Consider the following 27,654-nt stretch of genomic DNA (forward strand, 5'->3'; position numbering starts at 1 on the left):
AGCTGATGCAAAATAAGCCTCCAATCTGTCCCCTCCTGTTAATTATAGAGTTTGGGACTAGACATGTTGTCTTCTATTAGGCTGACTATTGCAGCTTGGAAAATACATGATTTTCCAGGCCGGTTTTCAGTTCTGAAATAGGAGCAGGGCAAATATTAAAGCTAAGTTATGAGCGGAGGAAAAAATTGCTTAGGGTTTAATTTGATTATATATATTCAACTTCTGAAACACCAGAATAGTAGCTGTTCTCTGTTAGGTAGAGAGTGTTAGGAAAGGAAGGGAAAAGAGTGGCAGAATGGTCTGGAGGGGAGAGACAGGTAACCAGCCTCTAAAACCCATTGTAAAAGCATCAGGAGAGATGAAAACTGTAGAATTTTGAGTCTGGTGGGGTTTATGTGTTCAGTGGAGTTCCGTGTTCTAGTTCGGTCTCTGCTTTGAGAAACATTTTGACCGTTTTCTACCGAGAGATGAGAGCGATTGCTGGGTGAGAAGCAATTCCCCAGCGAGAGCCGGCTGCTTTTCTGCTTTTACCAGTTGTCAGCACAAGCTCCTTCTGGTTTGTAGGGGTTGCCCTGCTTCACCCACAGAGTTAACCGCAAGAGCGTTTGATGTGCTTTCCGGAATTTCATATAATTCCCTAAGTATAAATAGAGCATCCGGAGATTTTTTTGGTAGTTCTTGTTGGGAGTAGTGGGAATATGGGGGGACAGGAGCCTGCAGAGTCATTGGAGCGTGCAGAGGACAACCAAAAGCTGCTCTCTGCCTTCTACTAGAAATATTGTAAAAGATGATCACTAATCTGACAATTAAGTGATAGATCTAGTAGGTGTAATTACCAGTTAAAGTTGGGGAAAGTCTGAAGTAGCGTTAACAGGAATAATAACTATATCAACAGATTAAAATGAAACAAAACCACATGAATAAACCCTTACAATCCTGAAAGTCTTTTAATGGGGTGGGAATCTTCAGTGGGTTCTCGCAATGTTTGTTTGTGATTCTGCAGCACGATAGCTGCGGTGAAGTTAATTTGTGCTTCCAAAGAGCAGACTGATTTTGTCTTGGAAGGATGGGGGCTAGGGAAAAGAGGGAGAACATAAATATATGGCTACGTCTCGCTGTGTGTCTAATATGGCAAAATATAGCCAATATTGAATTATGTATTGTTTCTTTACAATTGGCAGTTTTTACAGTAGAGATGTTATATAGATAGTAATATCTTGAAAAATCGGAGTTTCAGGCTACAGGGGTGTCTTTTTCTGTAAAGTGGAACAGCAAATACCTGCTGCTCTCTCTCTTCCTCAGCCCTTTCCCCCGTGCTTGAAAAGTTGGTCTCGTTTGACTGCTCAGATCATTGAAATCTTAATTAGAAGATTGTTAGCTACGGATGTCATCTGTCATATTTATGTTGGACAATGAAAGTCTCAACTATATCTTCCTGCTCCTTAGTTGAGTACTAATATATCTAGTGTTTAATTCATCCAGGTATTTTAGTTTTCCAACCAGTTTCTAAAGAAAAACCCAGGACTCAAAAACCTCATTAGGAAACCTTGCAAAAATATTTTTGCATACAGAACTGTGCATAGTTCTCTCCTAGAACATAGAACTTTTAAAAGGACCACAAAATTAATGAATATAAGATTTTGAAGGTGAAATAAGAAATAAAAACAATTAAAGACCCACAATGTGCAGTATGTTGTAAATCTTCCTCTCTTCCTGTCTTCTGTGCCAGAGTCATAAATTAACACTATTGTGTCACTGAAGACAGGGTCATTTGATTTATTTATTTATTTATTTTTTATCTAAGGAGTCACTTTAACTGGTCTCATCAAACCAGTAAGGAATTCAGAATCTCTGAGCTTGATGTGCAACGCTTGCTCATGGGATGTGAATACTGAGGGACAATGAGAATGCAGTGATTGTGTTTTGTACTTGATACTATCTGAGAATATTGATGCTCAGATTAATTAATGCAATTCCCAAGTGCCTGGAACTTGCTGTTTAGAAACTATGCATAGTATTGCTAATAAAAAAAAAAAAAATTTTTTTAAGTTCCACCAAAATTTTTCTCCCCTCTAATTGGATGCAGACCTGTCACTTAGTTCATCTTCTGAAGTAATTAAATTTAGTTGTTATTGTTTTGTTCTCGTATGAAACCTCCGTGTTTTGCAACCGGGTGTTTTGTAACAGAATTTATGTGAAAGATGCTGGGCAGAACACATGAACGTATGCCCTTCTCTTAAGGTTGTGGTTTGGTATCTGATACTGGGGCAGAGAGCTGCAGAGAGCTTTCTAGATAGCTGCACCTTTCATTTTAAAAACATCTATACTGTTTAGGGTTGTGTGAACGTGTTCAGCCATGTGTGAACCATAAAATGGTCCATCTTTGCAGAGAGCCTGAACCAAAAGACCAAGAGGTGAAATTCTTCACGTGTTGAATGGGTCTCAGCTTGGCTGCCATCAATGATCCTCCATGTTCTGGTTATTATGAATCGCTGCAGGTAGCGTGGGGAAATACCATGGTGAGAAGATGAATGGGAAGGGAGCTGAAGGCTTATAAAAAACAGAATTAAAACAAATATAGATGGACATGGAGTAGCAAATAGTGATGCTGTGCAGTGAAGGCAGTTTCATTTCCTTTAAGATGTCTCAGCTTCCAAAAGTATGTGAAATGCTGACATAAAGTGAACCCAACTCTGCTTCACTGTAGCTCTTGCAGTCTGTTGCCTTCTGAAAGGACTTAAACTGGAAAGGAGGGGAAAGAAAGAAAGCGCCTGACTGTAACGTAGAGAAAAAGGCACTTTCAATTACATAAAATCAGTTGTTTGGAGGCAAAATAGGTCTGCCAGTTTGCAGCAACTGCAGCTCTCCCCTCCTTCTGATGTTAGGTCTCAGACAAATATTAATCATATGGATTTTCAACATAAGCCAAGTGTTTGAGTCATTGTGAATCCTTCTGTTTTGAAACATTAAAAGAGCTGAGTAATGTTAAGATTAAAATTGTTTGTAAGATTTTAATTTTCAAATGGGGAGGAGGGGAACAAAATAAAATCATCAAATCAATCCCAGGACTGAATGTGTTTCTTAAATGTGATTGAAGATCTTGGAGCCACTCTTGATGACTGGTTTGGCGCCTTTGATGAGAACAAATAACCTCCCCAGGGAGCTCCTGGACCAGTTTGGTTTGTTCTCGTGGTGCAGTTACTGGTTCAGGTGGTCAGCATCTAGTCTAGCAGAGAGCACCCAACCAGTTTCAGGATAACTTGGTGACTTGATTTTTGTTGGGTTCATTTTTGTGTAAATTTTTGCTGCCCTATGTATATTTATATATCTTTACTGTAGTAACTATTTCTAACAAAAGTTGCACTTGTGTCACTTTACATATAAAAAATGCAATTTATGTGATATTTGTACACATTTACTTGCATTAAAATAAAAGGTGCTTATTCACGATCTATTACTAAAACACACGTGGTATTTAAAATCGATCTGATTAAAAGAAATATATGAACTAAGTGTTTTTCTGGTGACCCTTTGTTATGACTGATTGCTTTAAGTGATTGTTCGTGTAAACCAGTTTTCTCCCTAGTTCGGAAAAAGGATGACACTTTCCTTCCTTCAGGGTCTTGGTTTAAATTGAGTTTAGTTGTTAATGAGCTGAAAGAAATACTCTGATTGCATATATTGTCAAAATCTGATTTAACGCGCTGTAAATTTAGAGCCTCAGTGTGTATATAAGTTTGATCGGTTTTGGTGATTTGACTTAAAGATTTTGACAGTGCGATGCCATGTCAGAGTACTAAACAATTAATAATTCTGTGGTATATTAGGTTTTTGGTAGGCTTTTTTCCCCCCTAAAATAATAAGTTAGGTTTAAGCAAATGTTTTTATCTTGGTGTTGCTGTGTGAGAATGCAAAGTGGATCAAGAAACTTCTCCCTTGTGGTTGCGCTTTCTAGTAATTTGGATACAAAGTGTCTAAAAAAAAAAAAAAAAAACCAAAGCAAAACAAAAAAACCCCAAAAAACCAAAAAACAAAGTATGGAGAAGGAGGTGGGCGGGAAGTAAACCTGCTGCTTTGGGTGCCACAAACCCAACCTTCATCTCCAAAATGCGCAACAGAAGAGGGGAAACTTTTCTTTTTGTCTTAGAAACAGCCCAAAAGAGGGAGGTGGGTTGGTTGGTTTATTTATTTATTTCTTTTTGGACAGCAGCATAAAAATGTAATCCAAGTCCAAAGCGGCAGTGCTATAAATGAGTAAGTAATGATGTCCAGGGCTTGGTCGCTGGTCCCCAGTTTAGGAAAAAGCAGCTAATTGGGAAGGTCAGGTAGCTGGAGACAGGAACTCATTAAGGCATTTTTTTTTGCCTCTCATCTATTAGTTTGTTACAAATGCAAATAGATGGGCACGGAAAGCCAAACACGCGCCCTAGGAAGGGATGAAATCAAGAAAAGAATTGCCTTTTCCTGGTGGCGTTGCTTCAGAAGCTTGAGCAATTTTCTGTTCTCGGTCTCTAGAGAAACCTGGTGGCCCTGAATCTCAGACCTTCGTAGTAACTGCGATAAGAGGACAGCTGACAACCAGCATCCTCAGCAAACAGTTAAATGGCTTGAGAGTTTCGTTGGTATGGCTAGTGTTTGCCTTTTCGTTGTGTGTTTGTTTTCTGGAAGCAGGAGTTAAAGGATATTTTGTCACTTTTACTAATCTTTTGGTCACAATTGACTCCAAAATGGCAATATGCATATCCCAAACATAAAACCAAAAGACTTCAGAGAACAGCATCTGCTTTCTGGTGAAGGCTGGGAGCAGAGACGCTGCTGTTGACCCAGCTCACTCTTCCTGAGGGATGTAGGAAGTATTTCCAGGAAGAGAAGTTTCAGTGGATGGGAGAGGTGACCTCCAGCCAAGCGGGGTGTAGAGCCACAGGCTCCCCTGTGGCCACAGTCCCGGCATGTACGTTCCTGTCTGGAGCCTTAGGCTTTGTCTCCACAGGGAGATTCTGCTATTTATAACCTCGTAAGTGTCACATTTTCATAGAAAAGTTCTTGTATTAAAAAAAAAAAAAAAGTGATGCTTTAGGGAAGGCTGCTTCTACTGGGAATATTGTACTTCTTTCCTTCAGCATTTTATTTCTCTTCCATCCTCTTCTGTTGGAGACTTGATCTGGGGTCATTTTCCTTCCAGTAGCCAGGTGGGTAATTTCTGACTTTTGGCCACTATAATCTGTATGTTTAGGTGACCTGAATATATATATGTACATTCATATATATATATATTTTTTTTTTTTTTGGCTGTGAACTCTACAGATCCATTTGGATTTTAATGCGTTGTAAGTGCGTGAAAAATAATGAATCACAAGTTTAATTTGCAACTTCCTTTTAAATAACGTCAGCTTTATCTAGATAGGTTCTTTTATAAGAAGGGTTTTTATCTTGCCTAAAAGCTTTTTTGCTAGATATAATCAGTGTGTTAAAAATACTCCTACTATAAAGACAGCCTTCATTTTGAGAGCCCTGCAAGTGCGAAGACGGTCAGAAGCACAGTGATACATGTTGCTTTAACATAACATCTTTTTTATATACTATGTAGTTTCTTTTTAATAAGTAACCATTTGAAAACAGGCAATACTGAATGAGAGACATCAAAAGCAACTCAAAAGCTTAGTTCTATCAGTCTCATCACAAGTGCTACCCAAAGTAGTTACACAGCCCTGATCCCATACTTGCGCTAGTAGGGGTGAAAAACAGTCCTTAGGGGTTTTTAAAGGTCTATGATGACATGCATCTCAAATAAAAAAAATAAATTGGAAAAACCTACTAAAGTAGCCTGATCTGTGGAGGAGGATTTCATTTTTGTGGCTCAGAATCACAAATAATTGGTGAGAAATGTATTGTGAACCAAAAGCAAAATTAAAATTAGACCTGAGGGCAGTAGTTTTATCTGATTGTTGGATAATCAGTATTAAAAAAAAACAAACAAAAAACCGACCAAACAAAAAAAAACCCCAACAAATGTTGATATTCCCTTGTTTTCTTCTGAAAGAGTACAGCTGTATGCGAAACGTTACAGCTGCAGAGTTATGTGAAGGGCATAATGCCGCGCTGTAACTTTGGTACCAAGGGAGTGTGTGTGCGGTGCTGAATGGTGAGGAGGAGGGAAGGATGCTGAAGACTATGTATAGATCAAATGCATTTTCTTCCGCCCCCTCCCTTCACCCCCCACCCCCCCTGCCAAGCTGGTGATACATTTGAAAGGATGCAATGTGTGTGTGTAACTGGTACTGCTGGGCTTTGTCATCCTGAAGTGTGTAAGAATGCTCCACTTTCAGAAACTGGCAGCCATAAATTATTTCAGTCGAGTGAATAGTCATCGTAGTTGAATCGAGGCACTTTTCCTGTGGACAGTATTAGTTTCTCTTGATACGTAGCTTCTCCACTGACTTTGAACCTAAATTTTTCTGTGTACTTAGTGCCTTTTGTGCAGACCATGCAGTCTGCACGCTCTCAGAAAACAGGAGGCTGCTTAAATCATCTTTTGTGCGTGTAGGTGCCGGAGCAGATTTTATACACATGGTGCTGCTTGGCCCTGCAATATGCCAGTTCAGTACTTATCAGTGTCCCAGCCCCTTAAAAACATCAACAAACTCATTTAGCGGTGGATTTAAATACTAGTGGTCTTTCAAAATGACTTTGAATTGTCTTTTTACAGTACACTTTTCATCGCTAAACTTTTTAGAATAGCTTCTGGGTGTAGCTGGTTATTTGAAGAGGCAAATAATGTGGTACATCAGCTCACTCTGTGTGTCCACCTGTCTGTCCCCAAGGAAGAAACTGGACTGGAACCATCTCTGTCTGTCTTGTTACTTTAGGGTTATATCTTTTTGCTTCATTAAGATCTTTCTTGCCACTTCTTACATGGTTTGAATTGCAAAAACCAATAATAATTTGTTCAGTGCCCTGTGGTCAGTGAACCAGCTTTTCACTGGAGAATCGTTACTGTAGTCACAGAAGACAACAACTTGAATTTCACATGAAGTTCTGTTTGCAGGGAGCGTGATAAAAATAAATCTGTGCTTATGTACCCAAACGTTTTGACCTGGAAACCAACATAATGAATATAAGATGCAAGAATGTTACTTTTGGAAAAATCATTGGTTTGGCCTGTGAAATATTCACAACTTTTAAAAATTCCTTCCTTCCTTCCTGTGCTTTTTTCAGCTTTGTGCTTAACACTGAATTTCTTGGGTTTTTTTTTCTAGAATGTAGTGTGTGTGGGCAAAGAAGAGTAGGGGCTTTCTGTATGTGTTTTATGAATGCACTTGGCTTAGACTTAAAGCTGCTTTTTAGAAATAAACTCTCTTATCTCTGAGTTTATCTCTGGTGAACTGTCAGCTTATTGTATAAAGAAGGGTAAAAGCCTGATGTCACTGATCGCTTTTTAGTAGCAAACTTAATAAGAATTATTTCGCTCTAATTTCTAAACTGTGAATTCCTTTGTCTCTCTTGCGAGCGCCGTTGAAGGAAGGTGGTGTTTGTTGGTCTATTTGTCTTCCATGGCAACCGCAATCAGAGCAGGGATGGAGGTGAGAGGTGTGGGGATGCCACCGCCGCCCAGGTTTGCTCTCTATTCCGGTACCGATACCCACAGCGCTGAAGCCTGAAGGTGAACACGGATTTGTCTGACTCGACGTTGCTTCTGTTAATCCCCCCCAGTAGTTACTGCGGTAAATACAAACATTTTCATGTGGCAGGCTGTATTTCAGCGTTGTACCACGCTCCCAAGCCAAGTCGTTGTGTGTGTCTAAGGCGGCCCATGTTTCTGTTCTTTCTGAGGTGGGGGGGGCACGAGGTGTTTTCGGCGGTGGAAGGAAGGAGTGATATTGTTGGCTTGAAACTGCTTCTGCCCTGGGGTTGGTGGGTGGGGTTGTGTTCGTGATGTGGCCGCGTGGGGCTTGTTGGCACACGAAGAGGCAAAACTACTGTCCCATCCCACTCCTTTGGTTGTTCGCTCATGGGTCTCTTCTGTGACCTCTTCTTTTCCCGCCATACATGCAATTTTGAGCACATACATTCATCGCTTCCTTAAAATTTGGGATGGCATCTGTTGGAGAAATGGGTGTTTAAATAAGTTCTGCTCATACCCTTCCTCTTGAGAGGCGTTGGTTGATTGTTTCCTGTTTTTGTACTGAAGCTATACTGGAGACGTATCACTTTAAAACACTTCCAAAATGTGCAGAAGTGCAACAATAGCGCTGACCTCAGCGGCGAGGTCACACCCAGGCTGCTTCCTGTTTTCTTCTTGGGGAGCCCGGGGCCCCCACCATGGGAGAACTCGCCTCGACGCCTGCCCCGGGGGGCGCGGAAATCACTGACAATGAATTCCCTCTCACAAAACGAAAATTTAAAAAACTGAAGGAAAAGACTCGGTTAGGATTTCCAAGCTTATTTTCTAAATAGTAACCTTTATTTTTTTAAATTAACCATTATTCTCTCTTTTTTACTGAAATATCCAAAGATGTTCTGCAGGTAACACACCCCTCAAAAGTATACGTTAAAGGTACAGAAGGGAAGGAGATGCACTGAAGAGGTTTGAGAGAGGAGAGAGAGGAAGAAAGAACACAATGGCACAATTACAGCCCTTATATACTGTTATTTCCACTTACGCCCCTCTCTGCTCGGATTTAAGTATTAGTTGACCAATATAAAAGCCCCTTGCTTTGTTGTCTTTGTTTATTGATGCAGTACAGCCACAAATCAGAACAAAGAATTCTTGGGAAAATGAGTAGCTGGGAAGGTCTCTTTGAGAAACAGAGGAGAGGCAGCATAGGGCCAAGGTACAGTTAAAAAAAAAAAAAGGCATTAAAGGTTTAATTTTCCTCAGCGGAGAGCTGAGTGTGTGTGTGGTCCTCAAACGGCTCTACTATAGTGAATATATTACGTAAAATTCCAACTGAAATACTTTTATATATGAAGGAATGTAACTACAGTGTAGTGTTAATGCGTTTATTTTAAGTGGCTGTTGTGAAGGCAGAGATTTCAGTTGGTGTAAGGCTTTGTCCACTATGTCAACGTCTATAGATTTTGAACCATTCTTGAATATGTCAAATCCATTCCCTTCAAGCCGTAAGAAATAAAACCTATGTTTTTCTTCTCTATTCATGGCTTTGGGGAGACATAAATGAGCAGGCAAAGCTGTCCGAAGTCTTAATCAGCGTCAATGAAGGAGGAAATGTTTTATCAAAGCCGCCTTTGGCCCATCCCGAGTATGGAAAGCGTTAGTCTGAGCCCACGGCTGCGGGGACGGCGAAGCCTGCGGACGCTGGTGGCAGTCACAGAGGACAAGCAGGTGGCTTCACACGAGTGAATTCAGCATATAAAAGTGTTTTGGGCTGAAGCCTGAATGTGTGAGTTACCAATATAGCTCCCTTGAGAGAACTCTGGAGTATTTCTTGGTGTCTTTTTCCTATAATTAGTAAAGCTCTATAGTTAGCATTCCTTATGTTTGGCCACCTGTGTGCTCGCTAGTAGGGATGATCACCCGAAAGCCATGTGAAGCCTCCTCTCTCCCTCTCTGCTCGGAGATCTTACTGCATATGAGTTGAAAAACGGAGATTGATATTTATGGGTAGGCACTTACTTCAGTTCTAAAGGGCTGGGGTTTTTTTTGATAAAATATAAAATTCTTTCCAAAATAAATCTTTATTCAGTAACTCTTAAGAATCCGGTCAAACTGTTCTTTCTGCAGTCCCTCTAATCTCTGTATATTTGGCACAAAAATGGCAATGTGGTGTTGTGGGGAGGGACCTATTTACGCTTTTCTAGTCTCTTTTTTTTCCCCCTCCTGTCTATATTGTGATTTTACACAAGAATAAGCTAAGATTGCTGAGGGAAGGGAAAATGCCTTTTTCTAATTTATTTTTTTTTAAAAAAAGAAACTGAATTACTTAGCATCTTGGTTCGTAAACTGTAATCTCTGAGGCAGAAATAGCTCTGCTGTGAAGAACTAAAGGTTCCTATCACTACACACCTGACTATTGTTTCGAGTAATCTGCTAAATATCAGCCCAATTTCAGAGCCCCTTTGCCAGGTACCTGGACTGGGATGAAGTCCCTGCATCCTGGCTCGTGCGGGACGTGTCCTGCCCTGTCACCCTCCCACGTGTGACACAGGTTCCTGACTCCCTGAATCTTCTTACAGCACATTCTCCAGGGCCTTTGGAGAGAGTTTATCCAGAGAAGAGGGTGTTTTTCCATCCGCAGTGTTTGAGTCCACAGGTTGTGGAGAAAGTGCTTTTGGAGACAAGAGCCTGTGGTAATTAGTCACTGCCTGCCCATCTAATGAAGAATTAAACTCTTAGCAAATGATGCTGCTACTGAATCAGGAAGGGCGTGAGGGGTAATTTATCTGTGGAGCACTCAAGCCTGCTGCTGGCTTTCTTGACGCTTGATACACTGTGGAATTTGACTTAGTTAATTATTTTGCCTCGGGGGGCACTTTATTTTGGTCTCAGTGAATTCACTCGTACGAGTCCGCTGGGGAAAAACTGCGCTGAGGTACAGTTCAGCCTACAAATGACATTGCTTTTACGAGGGCAGAGATGTGCTGCCCTGGTTCCACCAGGGTTCCTGCCCTGCTCTGCTGCTCCTGGTGGGAAGCAGCTCCTCTCCTTGACCCCCTTTCCTCACCGCTTGGGTGTCCTGTGGTGGAACACCCCCTGGCTACCAATGGCATTAAAAACTTCTTCCCCTTCCCGTTGCTCATCCCCTCGAAGCCTCTGTGCCGTAGCAGGTGATATTATTCATCGTGCCATTGCCTTTGAAGGGAAGCATCTGGCTTCTTCATCAGGGTTTCTACCTGTGAATGTTGAAAAGCAGATACTGCTGCATCTAAGGTAATTCAGAATACTTTTTTCTCTGACTGAATGTTTACTAAAAATATTAGTAGATCAGGGAGGTAGAGGTTATGTTGTCTCCAGTCTCCGGAGATGGCAGGAGGAATCCCGACTCTCGTTCTGCCCATGGAGGTGCAGGACCTGATGGCTTCTCTGCATGTGCGGCCGAGTGCGATGCAGCTGGGCTCCTGCAGAACTTCCCCTTCGGAATAAAGACTCTTCCAGGCTGTGGAGCAATGCTCCTTCCCAGCAGTGGACTCACTGATATGCTTAAAAACTAATTACAGCAAGTAAATCGAGTCTGGATTTGACCGGAGTTTGAGATGCTGCTCTGCTGCAGAGCTAGTGCGAATCTGGGAAAGCATCCATGAGAGCTTCCCCTCTCCCCACTCAATTTCTGTAATTTCCTGTGGGCTCCTGGAAACAGGGCTTAAAAAAAAGAAAGATCCCAAGTGGAAGTATCTTGCTTACGGTTCTGCGAAATACTTTATGGTGGATGATCATCCAGAGACAGGAGTGGTCGTGGTGGGAGCTGCAGCCAACAGAGCGTTGGAGACACTTCAGTTTAATGGTTAAATGCTGCGCTTAGTTTGTTTACTGGAGTTTCCCGGTGTTTATAGATAGCTTAAGAATATCTCAAAGTTTGCTGTTCAGCTGCTGCCTACTGGAAAGGAACTAAAATACTTAAAGCTAGAATAATCCAGTTCTAAAATGAATCCAGGTTTTAATAGAAACGCCTGGTGGCTGAGGTATAGCTTGACCTTGAGCCCCTGATACATTTCTGCAATAATGCTAACGACCTTGCAAATTAAGAACATACTGATGTTGCTAGGACTTTTCAGCTAAAAAAAAAAAATTATTTCAGAAAAGTATGAAATACTGTCCTTTAGTTTGCTTAGGAATGAATTTTTAAGCTAGAGCTTCTGAAGCTGAGTTGTGTCCGTGTAGGAACTTGTAGAGGTATAACAGGATTCCAAGCTGTTCAGCTGCAGGTGCAGCCCGGTACAGAAATGGCATCAATGATGAACAGTACTAATAGGAATGACATTAAAGTCGTTAATACTGATTTTATGGTTGAAGCGCAGCACGGTCGTTGATGGGCCTTGAGTGCCGGGGCAATGCTGCAGCTAATTTTCTAATGCTCATAGTTTTACCTATCAATAAAAAAAACTGCCCTGACTTGAGCTACTCGTGACCAGCCATGCAGGCTTCCCCTTGAATGGTAATGTCATTTTCTTTATCATCGATTATTCTCTGTGTTGAAGTTACTGTTTACAGGGCACTGAAGTGTGTGGCACAGCACGGGGCAGAAGCTGACTTCCCTTCTCAGAAAATTAGAGATACATCAACTTCTCTGTCAGGAATCTTTATCTTCTGTTAAAAATAGCACGTGAGACGGCTGAAACGTTGGCAGATACCATGGCTGGCTGCTTTAGACATTTGAGTCCATTATTTTGTTTGTGTTACCTTTGTGTAGGTTCTAGACAAAAAAAAAAAAAAAAAAAAAGAGGGAAAACATTTTAAAAAGGATAATTTGACAGTTGGAACTGAAAGTGGGGCTGTGTTTCACGGGGGTACAGTGTTCCAATCAAATATATTAAAATTGTAATTAAACTTCAAAGACTATAAAGGCATGTGATCAGCATGCACCCTGAAGTGATCACAGTTTTTAATGCTTGATTTTTGAAATTGGACATTAGTGTTGATGACTCCTACTTTATGCCTGCTGTGCATTAAGCAGTATTAAATAGTCTGGGCTGCTGAAACAGGAAGGTGATGGTAAATAAAGTAGTATCTTAGAATATTCACATACGGATTATGGTGTCTTTGTAATTGAACAGAGCATCTGTTTAAGGAAGGGAAAGGTGTGACCTTCGTAGTTTGCTTACGTATAACTGAAAATATTAGTTAGACCTTCGAAGTCACCCCTGGGCTTTTACCAATTAGGATGTGTTTTGATTTGGAGATGATCCGATTTGTTTATATTTGTGGGTTTATTCTGAAATGGACTTTGTGGAAAGCTTGGAGGGGCAGCTTGAAAGACAAAAGGAGCAGATGGATAATTAATGGAGATACACTTGGCTTCTTGAGTAGCGAGAAGTTTTGTAGCTCTTAAACACTTGTGTAAGTTGCTGGTCCAAGGGTGATTATCTTATTAGCAAGTTACTTTGAACCAAAACCTTTCACTCTTTCCATCTGTGAAGTGTCACGTTTTATAGATGGAAAAAAAGCCTTCCGGAGTGTGTCTCTTAGGGCACATCCTGCTGAACTACAGAGAGGCAGTAGCTGGACCAAATAAAGGGGTTTTCCTGGAGGTCTACAACTTACCAGACACACTGACCTCTCTTCCCCTGTTCTTTAGCCATTTTTCAATGGACTGAACTGGGGGGACACTACTGTATTGTCTCTCAGACTTCAATAAAAAGCTTAGAATAACGTTTTTAATAGGTTCTTCTCCCACTTCTTTTCCTTCCTCCCTCAATTTTCATTTTGTGAGCGGTAGTCTGACTTTCTGTATTTCTTCTCTATGCTAGAAGTGTTTCAGGTTTTTTAGATAATGTAGTGGGTGGTACCAGCATGAAGATGCTTTTAGGATAGTTCGGTCTTTACTACCCCTTCTCACTGTGTGGGTGCTTTTGAATTGAAAACATCAAAAAAATTCTACCAAAAAAAAAATTGTAGAAAACCTGCTATTTCAGCTGTAGTCTAGGATTCATAATTTTCATCTTTAATTAAAAGCCACCTTGGATGTGCAGGTGCAAAGGTGCTTGTATGATATTGGTTGATATTGACTGTAGATATTGATGCCGAGCTCCAAGGTAAATGTTTAAGGCACCGCCGCAGTCTTTGCTCTCTGTTGCCATCTTGGGGTGAAGACTGAAGAGGTTTCCGGGTGGGTGAGAAGAGCGGCACAAAAAATGCGTTAATAACAGTATTTTAAAATAGAGTGGGTGCTTCTGTTGACGGTTGCTTCTCTATTCAAAATATACTTCATTTAATTCTGCTTTTCGTGGCAATTCGGGAATTGAAATAACTGAGGTCTTGCAAAATTTATTGGGCATTGTACTAAAGCGAGTATCTATTTGGAAGCCTTTCTAAAAGCAGCATAAATATATATAGGTTCGTGGGGTTTATTGGTTTTGTTTTTTAAAGAGGAGAAAGTGATACTGAAACTTATTTTTTCTTCCCTCATTGGCAGGTTTTCTTCACCAGTGGAGTGTGAGAAGTAGAGAGTGAAGATGAGTGAGCTGGAACAGTTACGGCAGGAGGCCGAGCAGCTGCGAAATCAAATCAGAGTAAGAATTGCTAATTGCTTGTTTTTCATGATGAAGTTCCTCCTTTAAAGGAATAAAGTGTAAAGATCGCATCTCGTACTTGCTGCTGTTTAAGTTGTGCAGAGCTTAAAATATTTTCAGGCTGAAAAGTAAGCCATTGGTATAATGAAATACATTCATAATATTTCTTGAACAAAATGTTTTATTTCTTATTGAAGTTTACTGTGTTTTGTTTCTAGGCATGTATGTGTCTCTACACATTTTTTTTTTTCGGATTTTAAAAAAAAAAGGGTGCAGCAAAATTCTAGGACCTGAACACAACGGGTTGGAGTTATGGGTATTAGAAAAACTTATTTTTGGGTTAAAAGTCAGCACTGCGCTGCCACTCTTGATAAACGTGCAAGTCAAAGCATGGAGTGGGAGGGAAGAACCTTCTGGGTGGATGTCATGTATTTTTTTTTTTTTTTGTTGAAATTACTCACTGAAGATAAACCGAGTATGAGCTGTCATGCCCAAAGCCGGTTTACCAGGAATCTGTTGCGACATGCCTGTGTGTTTGTGTTTCAGTGCTGCAGTCTTCAGTAGAGAGACAAGTACAAAGTATAATAAGGATCTTCAGAGCCTGTTTATTTTTCAACAAAACTTCATTTTCCTAAACATAGAGCATTCATAACTCTGATTTATATGGGAATGTCTTATTTGCAAAGATTCCTCTCAGCTAAGACTACAGGCTTTTATGTGTGGCATCTGCTGGCAGGAGTTCATAGAATCACAGAATGGTTTGGGTTGGAAGGGACCTTAAAGATCACCTCGTTCTAGCCCCCTGCCATGGGCAGGGACACCTCCCACCAGACCAGGTTGCTCCAAGCCCCGTCCAACCTGGCCTTGAACCCCCCCAGGGATGGGGCAGCCACAGCTTCTCTGGGCAACCTGGGCCAGGCTCTCACCACCCTCACAGCAAAGAATTTCTTTCCCAGATCCCATCTCAATCTCCCCTCTTTCAGTTTAAAACCATTACCCCTCGTAACGTAGTGTTTGCCTCTTTGGATCTGAGTGCAGGGCTGGACACCTTTTGCTTCGTTTTAATCTCAGATCCATATGCAATTAAAAACGCTCCTGGTGACTTAATATTCAAGAAACTCTCTGAACAAATAATTCAGTTTCATATTTGTATAGGTGACTTTTATTAAATAATTGCACAGTTTTCTTTCTAAATAGGCGTTTTGTTTGGGAGGGGTAAGAGGAGAGGTACAGGATGTAAAAAAAAATAAGTTGGGTTTTTTTTTGAAGTGTGTAGAATATATAGTGGGCTGGTAATTTTCAGGTATTATTTAGGGGGGTAAAATAAGATTGCATGAATTTTGAGTGCAGGAAGTTTGAAGGATCAGTGAGCGATGAACGATAACGAGATGGGCTTATGGTTAAAGTTGATTCCCAGTTCTGTCTACAATAAAGTTCCCGTGTGACACGTGTCCTCGCTTTGAGGGTTGAAATTCAGGATGGGATTTTTGGAAGTGTTGCCTACTTGGCACAGCGTCACTTGAAATTGAGTGACATTTTAAAAAAATACATACAGTTTGGTAGAAAAACTGAGATCTGTAGCGTGTGTGCTAGGAAATGATGGGGGCCGCACGTTGAGTGAGCGGATGGATTTTTCTCGCAAACACTGCATTCGTACTGCGGGAACTGAGAGAAGTCTGCAGTTATAGTTACACAGAGCAGCTTTTTGCTGTTGTGACGCTAATGATTCTGTTCCGATGGTGCATACGTAGAAGTGACAGTTAAAACGTGAGAATTAAAATAGCCTGTTGAAACTTTGCTTTTCCTGCACCTTTGCCAATCGTACGGCAAGTGTTACCCTCAAGTAGAGGTGTTGCTAATGGCCATTTCTTGAAGAAAAATGGCTTTGTTTTGTTCGGCCTGCGTTCAGAATTCATTTTCTGTTGAACATCCTCAAGTATTTCAGCTAAACTAAACAACTCAAGTTGTTTAAAATCCAGTGTGTTTCTTCCTGTGGCTGAAACAAGTCCTGAGTGCTAGGGGATTTGCTCCTCTGGTATTTTAAACCCCTCCTGATTCCAGATGTCAACATTTTATAAATATTTCTACAGTTCAGACATCTTAAAAATAAGTTGAGATAACTTAATCCGCTCTCAGGCTCGCGTTCTGGGAGGAAAGCTATAAAGGGTGGTCAAAATAAACACGCGCTGAGAAATTGTTCAAGTTGTAATGTCAAGTAACTCTCAAGCAAGAGCTTGAAAAACTTTAGGATCCTGGTTTGAACACGTTGATGCTGTTCCAAAATGTGTGCGTAAATGTTTCCGTTCCTCCTCTCGGAGAGGACGTGGCCATTCGTGTAGGGATCGAATGCTTTCTCGGGGTGGGGAGACGCGGGAATTAGCGGTGGAGGGGAAATTGCAGGGAGTTAGAGAGGGGCTGGTGGCCCATCCTTCAGTCCTGCTGCCCATAAGCTTTATCTTTTAACTTGGGCTGTAGAAGCTCCTGTCTCATTTTAAGCCAATTATTTAAACCGTGCTTCTCAGAAGTGGTTGCTCACGGTGCCTATTTCTGTTTCTCGAAGGCGGGAGCCTGAGCAGGGGGAGTGTGGTTCAGTCGTAACCGAAACCAAGCCTTGCACAACACCAGTGGTGCAAACTGGGCTGAGTGGGGCTGGATCAGGTCTCCAGGCTGTTCTCTGGTCGTACAAACCAGAATACAGTCTGTTTTCTAGGTAGGGTTGAATAATATGCAGGAAGCCAGCCATATGCCCATAGAATCTGAAATAATGGAAAAAAAAAAAGATGGAATATCTGTATGGAGACCTGAGCACCATCCATTCCGTGAAATGAATAAGTGTCACTTGAACTTTTTTAAATTTTTTTCTTCATTTTGGAAGAAGTTCGGCAGCAGCTTAAGCTTTGCTAAGGCTCCTGTCTGTCCCGCTCGCCAGATCCTGCCTGTTAATCTTCATCCCTCCTCTCCTAACCGCCACCGTCACACCCGCGATGGCAAGGGCCTCACGTAGCCCCAAGTTTGCTAATCCCTTATAACCTGTGGTTGCTTTTCCAGGTGGATCAGTTCTTCGGTCCTTCAGGCCCAAGCGGGGAAGGAGAGCGGGGCAGAGGGTAGGCGCTGGGACGTGGGGACGGCTCCACATGCCTTCGAATCACACAATTCTGTGATTCTGCCCCTTCTGAGGTCCCTCTCCCTCCCCTACCCCCAGTTCCTGTGCCAATTCTTTACATTCCTTGGATAATAAAACATACGAGGGTGACAGAAGGCACTTTGGCATGTGAGATCCTTGTGGGTTTTTTGAGTGTGGTGAAGTTTAGCTTTAGAGTTATTTTTCTTGAGACGCTTTCTCTCGGCGGATGCTCGGTGTTGCCTTTTAGATTCAAATTGTTCTGTTTTTGTTGCAGGATGCAAGGAAAGCGTGTAGCGACACAACTCTTGCCCAGGTATGTTCTGGATTCCGTGTGCAGGCTGTTAATCGATCCATAAAAACCATAAAAATCCCTACACTTTATGACTGTAACGTGTTCCTGTTCAGTAACTGAAAGAATGAAGTGAAAGAAGCCTTTGTAAACGCACTGTATATTTACAGTTATTTAAAACAAAACAAAACAATCCCACCAAAAAATCCAAACAAATAAGACAGCAAAAAAACCCCCAACCAGTCAAAAAAAACCCCCATCATCTTAATGGGTCCTGTTTCCAGTTTTCCTTTTAAATAGACTGTGTTTATTGTGCTTAGTATATTTAGAAAGACTTAAATAAATGTCTTTTAGATGTATTTTGGAAACAAAAGTATTTTGCATGTTTAAGTTCTGCCATGCTTTAAAAAGTAACAGCGCAGTAAATATTGGAGGACTTTCTTCCGTTGGGTTTTAATTGAAAACTTTCAGATTTGATCATCTGAAATAGCCTCAGTATTACATAGTAGTATTTTTTTTAAAAAAAAAAAAAAAGCCTTCTGAAGTTTCAGGCGAAGCCGTTGTGAAGTGTGTCAGTTTATCTCTGTAAAATCTGTTTTGCATGTACTCAATCCTGGCTTGTACACTAGTATCCTTTCTTGTTTTTAATGTTGCATGCCAAGATGGATTATCTTCTATCAGAGTTCAAAAGTCTTCAATTATCTTGTGTCTTAAAAATAGTTCTCAGTATCTCAGGGGTTTGTTTTGTTTATTTTTAGATCACAACAAGTCTGGACTCAGTGGGTCGAATTCAGATGCGAACAAGGCGTACGCTTAGAGGTCACTTAGCCAAAATCTACGCTATGCACTGGGGATCCGACTCCAGGTTGGTACAGGCCATCCCTAAACCTGCGGATTAAGGTTTAGAAATCAGATGAATTCAGAATTAACACCGGGTTTCGGGAGCCCGTGCGGTATCGGTGCCCTTGCAGGGGGATCACAGACTACGACTGTGGTGGGTTTTTTGTCTTTAGTTTTAGTTTGCCTTTTTAAAACCATAGTGGGAACAGAAAAGGCTCGACTGAAAGGAGAGGTACTTTGTTTGCTCTTGCCACAGATGTTTTGCCTTTTCCTCCTTTTGATTTTAACTAAATTCTTTACTCTATTTAAGCAGAGGAGGGTGTATGTGGTGAGCCATAAATTTGGAATGATGCATATTATATTTTCCAAGATGTTGAATAATTGTGTAACTTCTGCGACAACATGGATTTAAAAACTTTACAGACAAATTCTATTTCATTAAAAAAAAAAAAAAGAGATCCTTTTGTACATCGCGGGAAAAGTTATTTAGCTTTCAGGAGGGAGTTCTGTTACGCAGCTGATGGTCAGATGTTAACAATGCCTCGTGGTCTGCTCTCTGTCGTGTAGTCCAGAAAGAAATAGAGCTAGAATCTGCTCTCAAGATAAGATTTATTTTCCCCTGATTTTCTTGTTTATTTTTGTGTAGCTGTATAGCTAAAATATTAATGTATGAAAAATGAAAGCAGCTGTGGAGAGTTCATAAAATGGGTTTCGGTAAGTTGTTGGGGTTTGTCCGCTGTTAATCATGAGTCCCTGTGGACACACGATTCTTCGGTCAGGCAATATATAGATTTTTGCAGAGTTTTTCCGACAGCTGCTTCCCCCAGCACCCCCACAAAACAAAAAAAAAAAAGCAGAGGGTAATAAAGAAATGAAATTTCTGAATGACTTGGGAATCACGCGTGATGGATGTCTATTTTGAGATTTTTTTCAGTTTGTTGTATGTTAACATATTTTATTTTGTGTTTGTATTTAGGCTACTAGTCAGTGCTTCTCAAGATGGAAAATTAATTATTTGGGATAGTTATACAACAAATAAGGTAGAGTTCTTTGTAATCCCTATCAATAATTCGTGCATAATTTGTGGGTTTGAGGGGGCTTGTGTCTATTTTTTCTATGGTTGCAAAGCAAAAATTAAAAGAAGTCGTCTTTTTTTTTAATGCAGACATAATCTTGTTGGGTTTTCTTCTCTCCTGCCTGGGTGGTTACTAGTGATGTGCTGCAGGTCGTGTCTCAGCAGGAGCAGTTCTAGGTGATACGTGATATTTTCACTCTGATTTGCTGGTGCAGTAGCTTGTAGCTATTGCTCTCTGCCTGCGTGGTGTTGCTTCCGAAACTAATTTGGTTTTCAATTGTAGAAATACACAACCTCAGAATTTACAAGAGTGTTTTGTGTGGAAGGGCAAAGGAGGAGAAAAAGAAAAAGGCAAAAATGAAAGAAAAAATGAGAAAAGCTTAGGTAGAGTGTGGAGTTGTGATCTGCTGCTGTAAACTCTCCCGTCTCCATGGGTACAGCCATCCCTTTTATAACCTATAGTTTACAGATGTAGATGAATTGGACAAAGAAACCTAAGTGGAATAAACAAATGTAGTAAATGTTTAAATTTAGAATAGCTTTGCTATTAAATAATGTTGAACTGAAGTTCTGTGTACCTACCCCGGAGACTACTGGTATTTTTCACCCTGGGATGTATGGATGTGTAAATACGAAATGGGTGGTAATACGTTGTACAATCAAAATACTGACAATTACGATACACAGTCGTCTTGGTGTGTTTGATCCGCTATAATCCATTAATTGCTATGAATGATTAGCGGAGAAGTGGCAGGTAATGCGTGAGGTAGCGCTGATGAGCTGTGTCTCCCCAAGATGCACGCCATTCCTCTGAGATCCTCCTGGGTGATGACCTGCGCCTACGCTCCCTCGGGGAACTACGTGGCCTGCGGTGGCTTGGACAACATCTGCTCCATCTACAACTTAAAAACCAGGGAGGGCAACGTGAGGGTGAGCCGAGAGCTGCCGGGACACACAGGTCAGCCACGCTCCCGCTTCCGCTCCGGGGCTTTTCATTGCACCAAATAAAACAAATCCCGCTTTGAAGCCTATTGTGAGCTCTGAAATAGTTCTGTTGGTTACAGACCGGCTGGGGGAGAACTTCAGTCGCTGCTCTTGGGTTTTTAAGCTTCAATTTGTTAATCCTGGGTCTGAGACTAACATAATTGTTTTGTTTTTAGGATACTTGTCCTGTTGTCGCTTTCTGGATGACAACCAAATCGTCACTAGCTCAGGAGACACCACTTGGTGAGTTTTTGAGCTCTGTTGGCCTTTCTTTTTTCTATTTTCTTTTTTCTTTTTCCTTTTTTTTTTTTCCCCTCTCCGATGCCTTGGTTCGTATTTAAACCTTAAAATCTCAAATCACCACATCTATCGTATTAATGCCGTCGCTTTTCTCTGCAGCGCTCTGTGGGATATCGAAACTGGGCAGCAGACCACCACCTTCACTGGCCATACTGGCGATGTGATGAGTCTCTCCCTCAGTCCGGACATGAGGACTTTTGTGTCGGGCGCCTGCGATGCCTCCTCGAAGCTTTGGGATATTCGAGATGGGATGTGCAGGCAGTCGTTCACCGGGCACGTGTCGGATATTAACGCCGTTTGTGTAAGTGTTTGTATTTCCCCAGGGGAATAAAGGGGGAGGATAAAAGCGATGGTTGCATGAATTCCAGCTTATCCTCTACTGGGGTACCTTGATTTAAAATCAATTACTTTGTTAGAGACTGTTAAATTATAAGTAACGAAGAAGGTTGTCTAATCATTTACAATCTAGTTTATAACTAAATTATTATTACCGTCATCTCTGATGCATTGAAGCGTTCTTGGGATAGTTTCAGCTCTGGTTTTCTTCAGTAACTGAAACCTTACTTTTTTTTTTTTTTTTTTTAAGCAGCAAAGAACGGAGGAGGGGAAACTTTTTGCAGTGTGGCAGTGTGTTAAAAACTGAAAATTGTAGATGAATGCGATTATACTGAGAGGGAGTGAAATAGCCCAGCATCCTCCGCTCCAAGGATTTTGTTAAACGAAAGTGTACTTGATATTTTCTGTTGAAAAGAGCTTTCAGTGAAATATTCTGGAAGGCAAAGTTAAAATCAGTACTGCTGTTGAATATTCATCCCTGGAATCACTTGGTAATATTTATAAACTGGATTATATTTCCTCTCTGTCATAGTAACACTATGTTCTGATCCGCAAGATACGAGCCCTGATAAATAGGGAACGAAATCGAGGTCTAAGCTGCATCTGTTTTTGATAAACATGAAAAATTATTAAGGCTGAGAAAATACCAAAAGCATGACCAGCAGAAAAATGCGGTTCCTATACTTAGACCTGGATCCTGAGCTCTTTCCATTCCTGTTTCCATCGATATGGCTGTTGTGAGAATGGCTGGGATTTGGAATGGGTTTTCGGGGAATGGAACTGTTCCCTCACCATCTCCTGCGGTGGCTGAGCCAACCTGGAGGGAACGGCGTGTCCGCGGCCCCCAGCTCTGCCCGGCCCCCAGCCAGGGCACCGCAACTCCCTTCTCCTTCCTTCTGTAGGAATCACCCCTGTTCTTCCACAGCCAGGATCCGTCTGGGTAAAATTCCAGTCATTCAGGTGTTACCAATGCTGTGTATACGCATTTTTTTAACATGCAGATGGCTTTTTTTTTTTAATTTAAATAACTTTTTCTGCCGTTACCTGGTCACCTCAGCAAAATAACCCTCTGTTTTGTGAACAATCACAAACAATGTATTTTTTTCTGGTGTCAAACTCCCATCTCTTCATTAAAACTTGCAGTTCTTCCCCAACGGACACGCGTTTGCCACCGGATCTGACGACGCCACTTGCCGGCTCTTCGACCTCCGCGCGGATCAGGAATTGATGATGTACTCCCACGACAACATCATCTGCGGGATCACTTCCGTGGCCTTCTCCAAAAGCGGCCGCCTCTTGCTAGCGGGTTACGATGACTTCAACTGCAACGTGTGGGACACTCTGAAAGGGGAGCGAGCGGGTGAGTAACGAGCTGCAATTTCCCATTTTCAGGGATAGGGATATTCCAAATCCGTGCAAAACAGAGAGCCTCTTCATTGCCGATGGTATGGAATCTGCTTGCATCCTTCTCTCTTTTTTTTTTTCTTTTCTTTCCCCTTTTCTTTTGGAGTGGTGTCCTCTTGTGTTATTGGGTTTGGTCATATTTTCCAGCTGTTCCATTGCATTAATGGTCCCGTCTATACGATGTGTGGGGTAAAAGCTCCAGTGGGTGAAATCCTCCTATTCCTTGCTGTTGGCCATTGTTATGTCCCTGCGCTGGAAGATGCCATCTCTCAGGGCTGAGGAGCAGCCTCCAAAATTACCTTCCATCTCCAGAAAACCTATTTCACTGAAGTGTGTGAAATTAAGTAATACAAAATTACACACTTGCATTGCCTTCTGCAGCCCTCAGAGGAGGCAATTCAGAGAGCAGTGAGTTAGAGGAGCACCTTCTGCTTCGGGGAGCGTAACTTCCTGCTGTTGGGAGAGAGGGGAAGTGGACGCTTTTAGTCCTTGGAAAAGTCAGCTTGTGTCAGACAGAGACCTGTTTAGAGCACAGCTGCGGCTTTAAATTAAATGATGGGACCTGGTTCTGTTCCGAACCTCGATCCTGCTGTTGAGAACACAAACGTGTCCTTTTCCTTCGGGGACAGGGACGGGCTGAGGTTTAACAACCCTCGGGAGAGCAGAGGAGTGGGAGGACGGGAGGGAAAGACACCACCAGCAAAGCGGGAAAGAGACGCTGCTTTTGGAACGGTCACAACAGACACAACACATGGAGGGGGGATTTAATCCTTAGGGCTTGCAAAACACAGGAAACTGAAGGGAGTTAGATGGAGACATCGCATTTGATCTTTGAAGTATTTGATGGCTGAAATTGTGGGCAGTGTTGCGGAAAACGGGGAAAAAACCTTCCGGATTAGGAAGTAGAGAGCCCCGTTAAGGATGAGGAGGTCTTTGGGGCAGAAAGGAGGAGAAGTTGCGAGGGCAGAGAGAAAAAAGGGGGGTAATACGGTGTGTACAACCTCATCGGTGAGTGTCTTGCTCTGGCTGTTGCGATGTGTGTCGTTCTTCAGGGTAAAGCACAAAAAAGGACGATTAGATCTTGCATCTCGTGGCTTTTAGCAAATTTGAAGACTCGCCTGGGAGAGAGAGCAAGAGCTGACGTCCCCGACGTGCTGTGAATATTAACTTCCATCGCTTCTTCTTTTCCAGGTGTCCTTGCTGGCCATGACAACCGTGTCAGCTGTTTAGGTGTCACTGATGACGGCATGGCTGTAGCTACAGGGTCTTGGGACAGTTTTCTCAGAATCTGGAATTAACTGGGAGCCAAACACGTACATTCTCCATTTGAGACCTGGAGAGATCAATGCTGCAGCCTATAGCTGTGAAATAACATTTCTACCTTGTATTTGCAGGTGAAGTTTTTCTATTCACTGATTATTACACACAAACAAAAAAAGGCTTTCTGTAAACTAGGAAAAAAAAAAAATCAAGTGAAGAAATTGGGGAGGGGGGAAGAAATCACTGACTTTTTAAAAGGGGCCAGCACACGGAATCATGGTGACCGACAAACTAAGAGCCAGTCTTTTTGTTTTTGGTGGTTTGGTTCGATTGTCCTTGAAGGGTTTTTGCTTGTGCTCAGTCTGCTAATCCTGTACTTTTATTTTGTACATAACAGAAATATACACATTAATAGCAGCCAATCATGTAACATTTGTCTGTATGTAAAGAAATACGTTTGCATTTTTTAAGGAAACTACATTTATGGCTTTGCTTTTAACCCCAGATGTCACTTCTGAGTTTTGTAGTGGATGAACTAGATTTGCTGTTTTAAATGTTTTTGTGAATTTCCTGTAGATAAAGTGAAGCCAATGGTATGTATGTGTTTTTATAATGGAAGGCATTTGAATTTTTTTTATTTTAAGGCCCTGGAGACTCCCAGTTAATGCCTACCGCCTTATTCACTCCCTCCTTCACCCTCTTTGCCTATTTTTAATCGTGGGGGTTCTTCCTTCCAGCCAGTGGTTCCCGGTTCATCCATTGGCAGTGAGTGGCCTCCAGACACCAAGGGGTTAACGCCAGGCAGACTTGCAACAGCGGCAGAAATAATTTAAAAATAAAATTTAAAAAAAAAAAAAAAAAATAATCCTGTTGCAGAAGTATTAGCTTCCTCGCTGCAGCTTTTCGCAGGGGTTATTCCACGCCGTCCTTGGGTGTGGAAGCCAGGCCACCTGCGTCGCTGCCATTAAGGGGCTGAGAGCTTTTAATTTGGATAATTCAGCTCTAATTAAATGAGGGAGTTCGGGCCCATCCCCAGCTCCGGCTGATCTGTGCTCCCAAGCCCATTCGGCAGGGTGCTGGGTGTGCGGGAAGCGGTGCCTTTGCAGAGCTCCCTCCCTGACCGCGATCAGCCGAGACGTTCAGGAGGACTTTGAAATTCTTCTAGATTTCAATTAAACGTGCGGTTAATCACCTGTAATCCCCCTCCAAACGAGGAGGCGCCCGCAACCGAAAGCGCTTGGTGTCGGTGCAGTGCAGCGGGAATTGTAAAAGGAATTGTGTAACTTAAACGGAACCGAAGCAGCTCGTTTCCCTGTGGGAGCCTTTCGGACCCCATCCGATAGACACAGAGCTCTGGGCCGCGGGGGCTAATTGAGACGCTAATTGTTCTGCAGCTCCCACACTGTAAATAGCCGTTTCCTGGTTTTATTCTGATTTTGATGGCAGTCGCCTATGAGCGGGAGGTTCTGCTGGAACAGAGTTGAGTGTAGACAGAGGAAAATCAAGTGACCGATGCCCATCCATTAACCGGGGAGGTTAATTAACTTCTTGGTGCCTGCGCTGGCAACGGATGTTCCCTTGGGAATCCGAACCTCCGTGGCCGTTTTGGGACGGAGAGTTCCAGTCTATTGGCTTCTCTTAAGTGACTTCTTATTTTAAGGATAAGGTGAATTTTAAATGATGAGGTTGGGAGGTGCCGTTGATCTGCCCCCATCCGAAGCTCTGGGGATCTGTGGGGCCGGCAGCGGCTACGAGAGCCCGGTGTCTCGGATCGCGCCACGCAGAGCTGTGGCTTCAGGTGACCGTTTGTCAAGTTTCTGACATTTGTAATCCAAAATTATTTCAGCACTTCCAGTCTGTGCCTGTAAACTTGCCATGTCTGTAATGGTGAAGGTGCCAATAAATGTACCAATCACAGGAAAGTCACCTTTTTTTAAAAAAAAAAAAAAAAAAAAAAAAAAGAGGGGAAAAAAAAAAAGCGCATCTTGTGCTGGAAAAAAAAAACCCAACCCATTTCCTGCCCCCAGGCTGTGGGGTGGGACCAGTGTCCCCCCACGCTGTACGGCGCGGGAATTCCTTGGCGCTTTGCTTCACACTCCGTCTGCGTGAACAGAACTATCGCGGGATTCTCCTTACTCTCTGAAGCGAGCAGCTCCTTGGATCTTGCAGGCTCGCCTTATTTTTTTAGTGGTGCACTTGATTATTATTATTTTATTTTTTTTAACTCACAGCTGCCTTGAGCGAATCGGTCTGAGATTTGTTACTAAGGGATTTTAAGAAAATATTCTTTTTCTAAAAAGGTTTTTTTTTTCCATAGAAGTGCATTTTGAACCAATTTCCTAGTGAACCCCTTTGCGGAGACAGGTGCCATTTTTACATTCTGGTGTTAAAACTGGTTTCTGCTCGTGAAACTCCAAAAAAAATACCGATTTTTAGAAACGTATATAACTTTCCTGAAAAGTTGAGGTGAAGGTGGCAGGGGCTCTCCTGCGGGTGTTGCTGCAAATAACTTCATCCTTGTTCCACGGGCGATTCTCTGTTGGATTCAGCTGCTTTTAAAAGAAATAATTAAGGAATGCTGACAGCTGGTTAACGAGCTTTCCAAAAGCATCACCCAGGTGGCTGCTGGATTTGCTGCTGGGGTCCCGCGGGGGGGACAAGGGGAGGTGGCAGGAGCCCGGCCACGGCTGGGGATGTGGGAGACCATGCTCCTTGGGAACCTGTAGGAAGCTTCTGATGGATCCTGCCAAGGTGACGTTCGCTGTTTAATTACTCTCCTGGATATAGTTTAGATCATTTTTCTTTTAAAGCCTAGAGATTTACTGTCACACGTTGTTATTATGAGGCCGAATAATGAGCTCGCGCAGGTTGTGGCGTCGCCTTTTGTAATGGGCCACCGGTGACCTCTCGAGGTTGATGTCCCTATAAAAGGGGTGCGGTTTTAACGGTAAAAGCTCAAACTCCGCCTACGATGAGGAAGATGATAAAATGAGCCTTCGTAGCTTTTACTTAAAAGGTTTTATTCCCCGCTTGGGATCTCAAAGAGAAGGATGGAGGCCGAAGGACGCAGCTCGTGCGGTCTCTAACTCGCGCAGCAGATTTTGCAGCGCTGGGGGCTCCAGCGTAACCGCTCTTTGAAAGGTTGGCAACAGCCAAGGGGCATCGTTACCCCAATTTCAGGTAACTCGGGTATAATTACAGCAACGGAGGAACCAAGAACCTTGTGCCAAACCGCTCCCAGCCCCTTCCAAAGGGTCTCTTCCGGCTCGGGAAGGAACCGCGGGCTTTTGTGTAACGAGATGTAGTTTATTCCGGTACAGGTTTTTTTTTTTTGGGCAGCATTTTCTAATAGTGCTTTAACTTTGCGCTGGAGAATCCCAGCCAGGCAAGTGCCCAACTCGGGTTTGTTCCCACGCAGCCCTGGATGTCCCTTTGTTGGCTGAGATGCTGGAAACCACGAGCAGGTTCCGAGTGGCGCGGTGCAGCCGTGAACACGCTTTCTCCGGTACCCCCCGGCCTCTTCCCATCCTTCTCCAGAGCTTTTTTTCCCCTTTTCCCACCATGGCTCTCCTCTGCCCTCGCTGAGCTGCGGAAACGGCGCCGAATCTGGCAGATCCAGGAGGTCAATGTGTCACAACCATATTTATCGTTAGAAACGGAATAACTGGGCTTTTCCCATGGAACCGCTGCGGGAGCCGGTCCCGGTGCGATCGCTGTAAGGCCTGGGCTGGAAAGAGGAACTCGTTAATTAGCGTAACCGCTAATTGTCCCTCAATGACGTTCACATGAAAGGCAGAAGGAAGCCATCATGCAGACATTCCGAGAGCGCTTGGTCTCTCCCCTCCGAGGACGCTGTCA

The 27,654-nt window shown here is 42.5% G+C and overlaps 1 protein-coding gene across 3 annotated transcripts in view; it reads left to right on the forward strand.

The window, feature by feature from the left end:
• GNB4 (G protein subunit beta 4) overlaps positions 1-25,731 on the forward strand; it is a 45,267-nt gene extending 19,536 nt beyond the window's left edge. For 2 of the 3 annotated variants that reach the window (XM_074153921.1, XM_074153919.1), the window contains exons 2-10: positions 14,088-14,184; positions 17,583-17,621; positions 18,356-18,462; positions 19,414-19,477; positions 20,308-20,470; positions 20,673-20,739; positions 20,896-21,097; positions 22,276-22,492; positions 23,728-25,712. In XM_074153921.1, coding sequence (XP_074010022.1) covers positions 14,128-14,184; positions 17,583-17,621; positions 18,356-18,462; positions 19,414-19,477; positions 20,308-20,470; positions 20,673-20,739; positions 20,896-21,097; positions 22,276-22,492; positions 23,728-23,834 — 1,023 coding nt within the window. In that variant the 5' untranslated portion in view covers positions 14,088-14,127 and the 3' untranslated portion in view covers positions 23,835-25,712. Of the gene's footprint in view, positions 1-14,087; positions 14,185-17,582; positions 17,622-18,355; positions 18,463-19,413; positions 19,478-20,307; positions 20,471-20,672; positions 20,740-20,895; positions 21,098-22,275; positions 22,493-23,727 lie in introns of all 3 variants that reach the window. The other variant, XM_074153920.1, reaches the window with a different exon arrangement.
• The last annotated feature ends 1,923 nt before the right edge of the window (positions 25,732-27,654 follow it).

The sequence above is a fragment of the Numenius arquata genome, chromosome 9 (genome assembly GCF_964106895.1).
Source record: "Numenius arquata chromosome 9, bNumArq3.hap1.1, whole genome shotgun sequence".
In the NCBI taxonomy this organism is placed as follows: Eukaryota; Metazoa; Chordata; class Aves; order Charadriiformes; family Scolopacidae; genus Numenius; species Numenius arquata.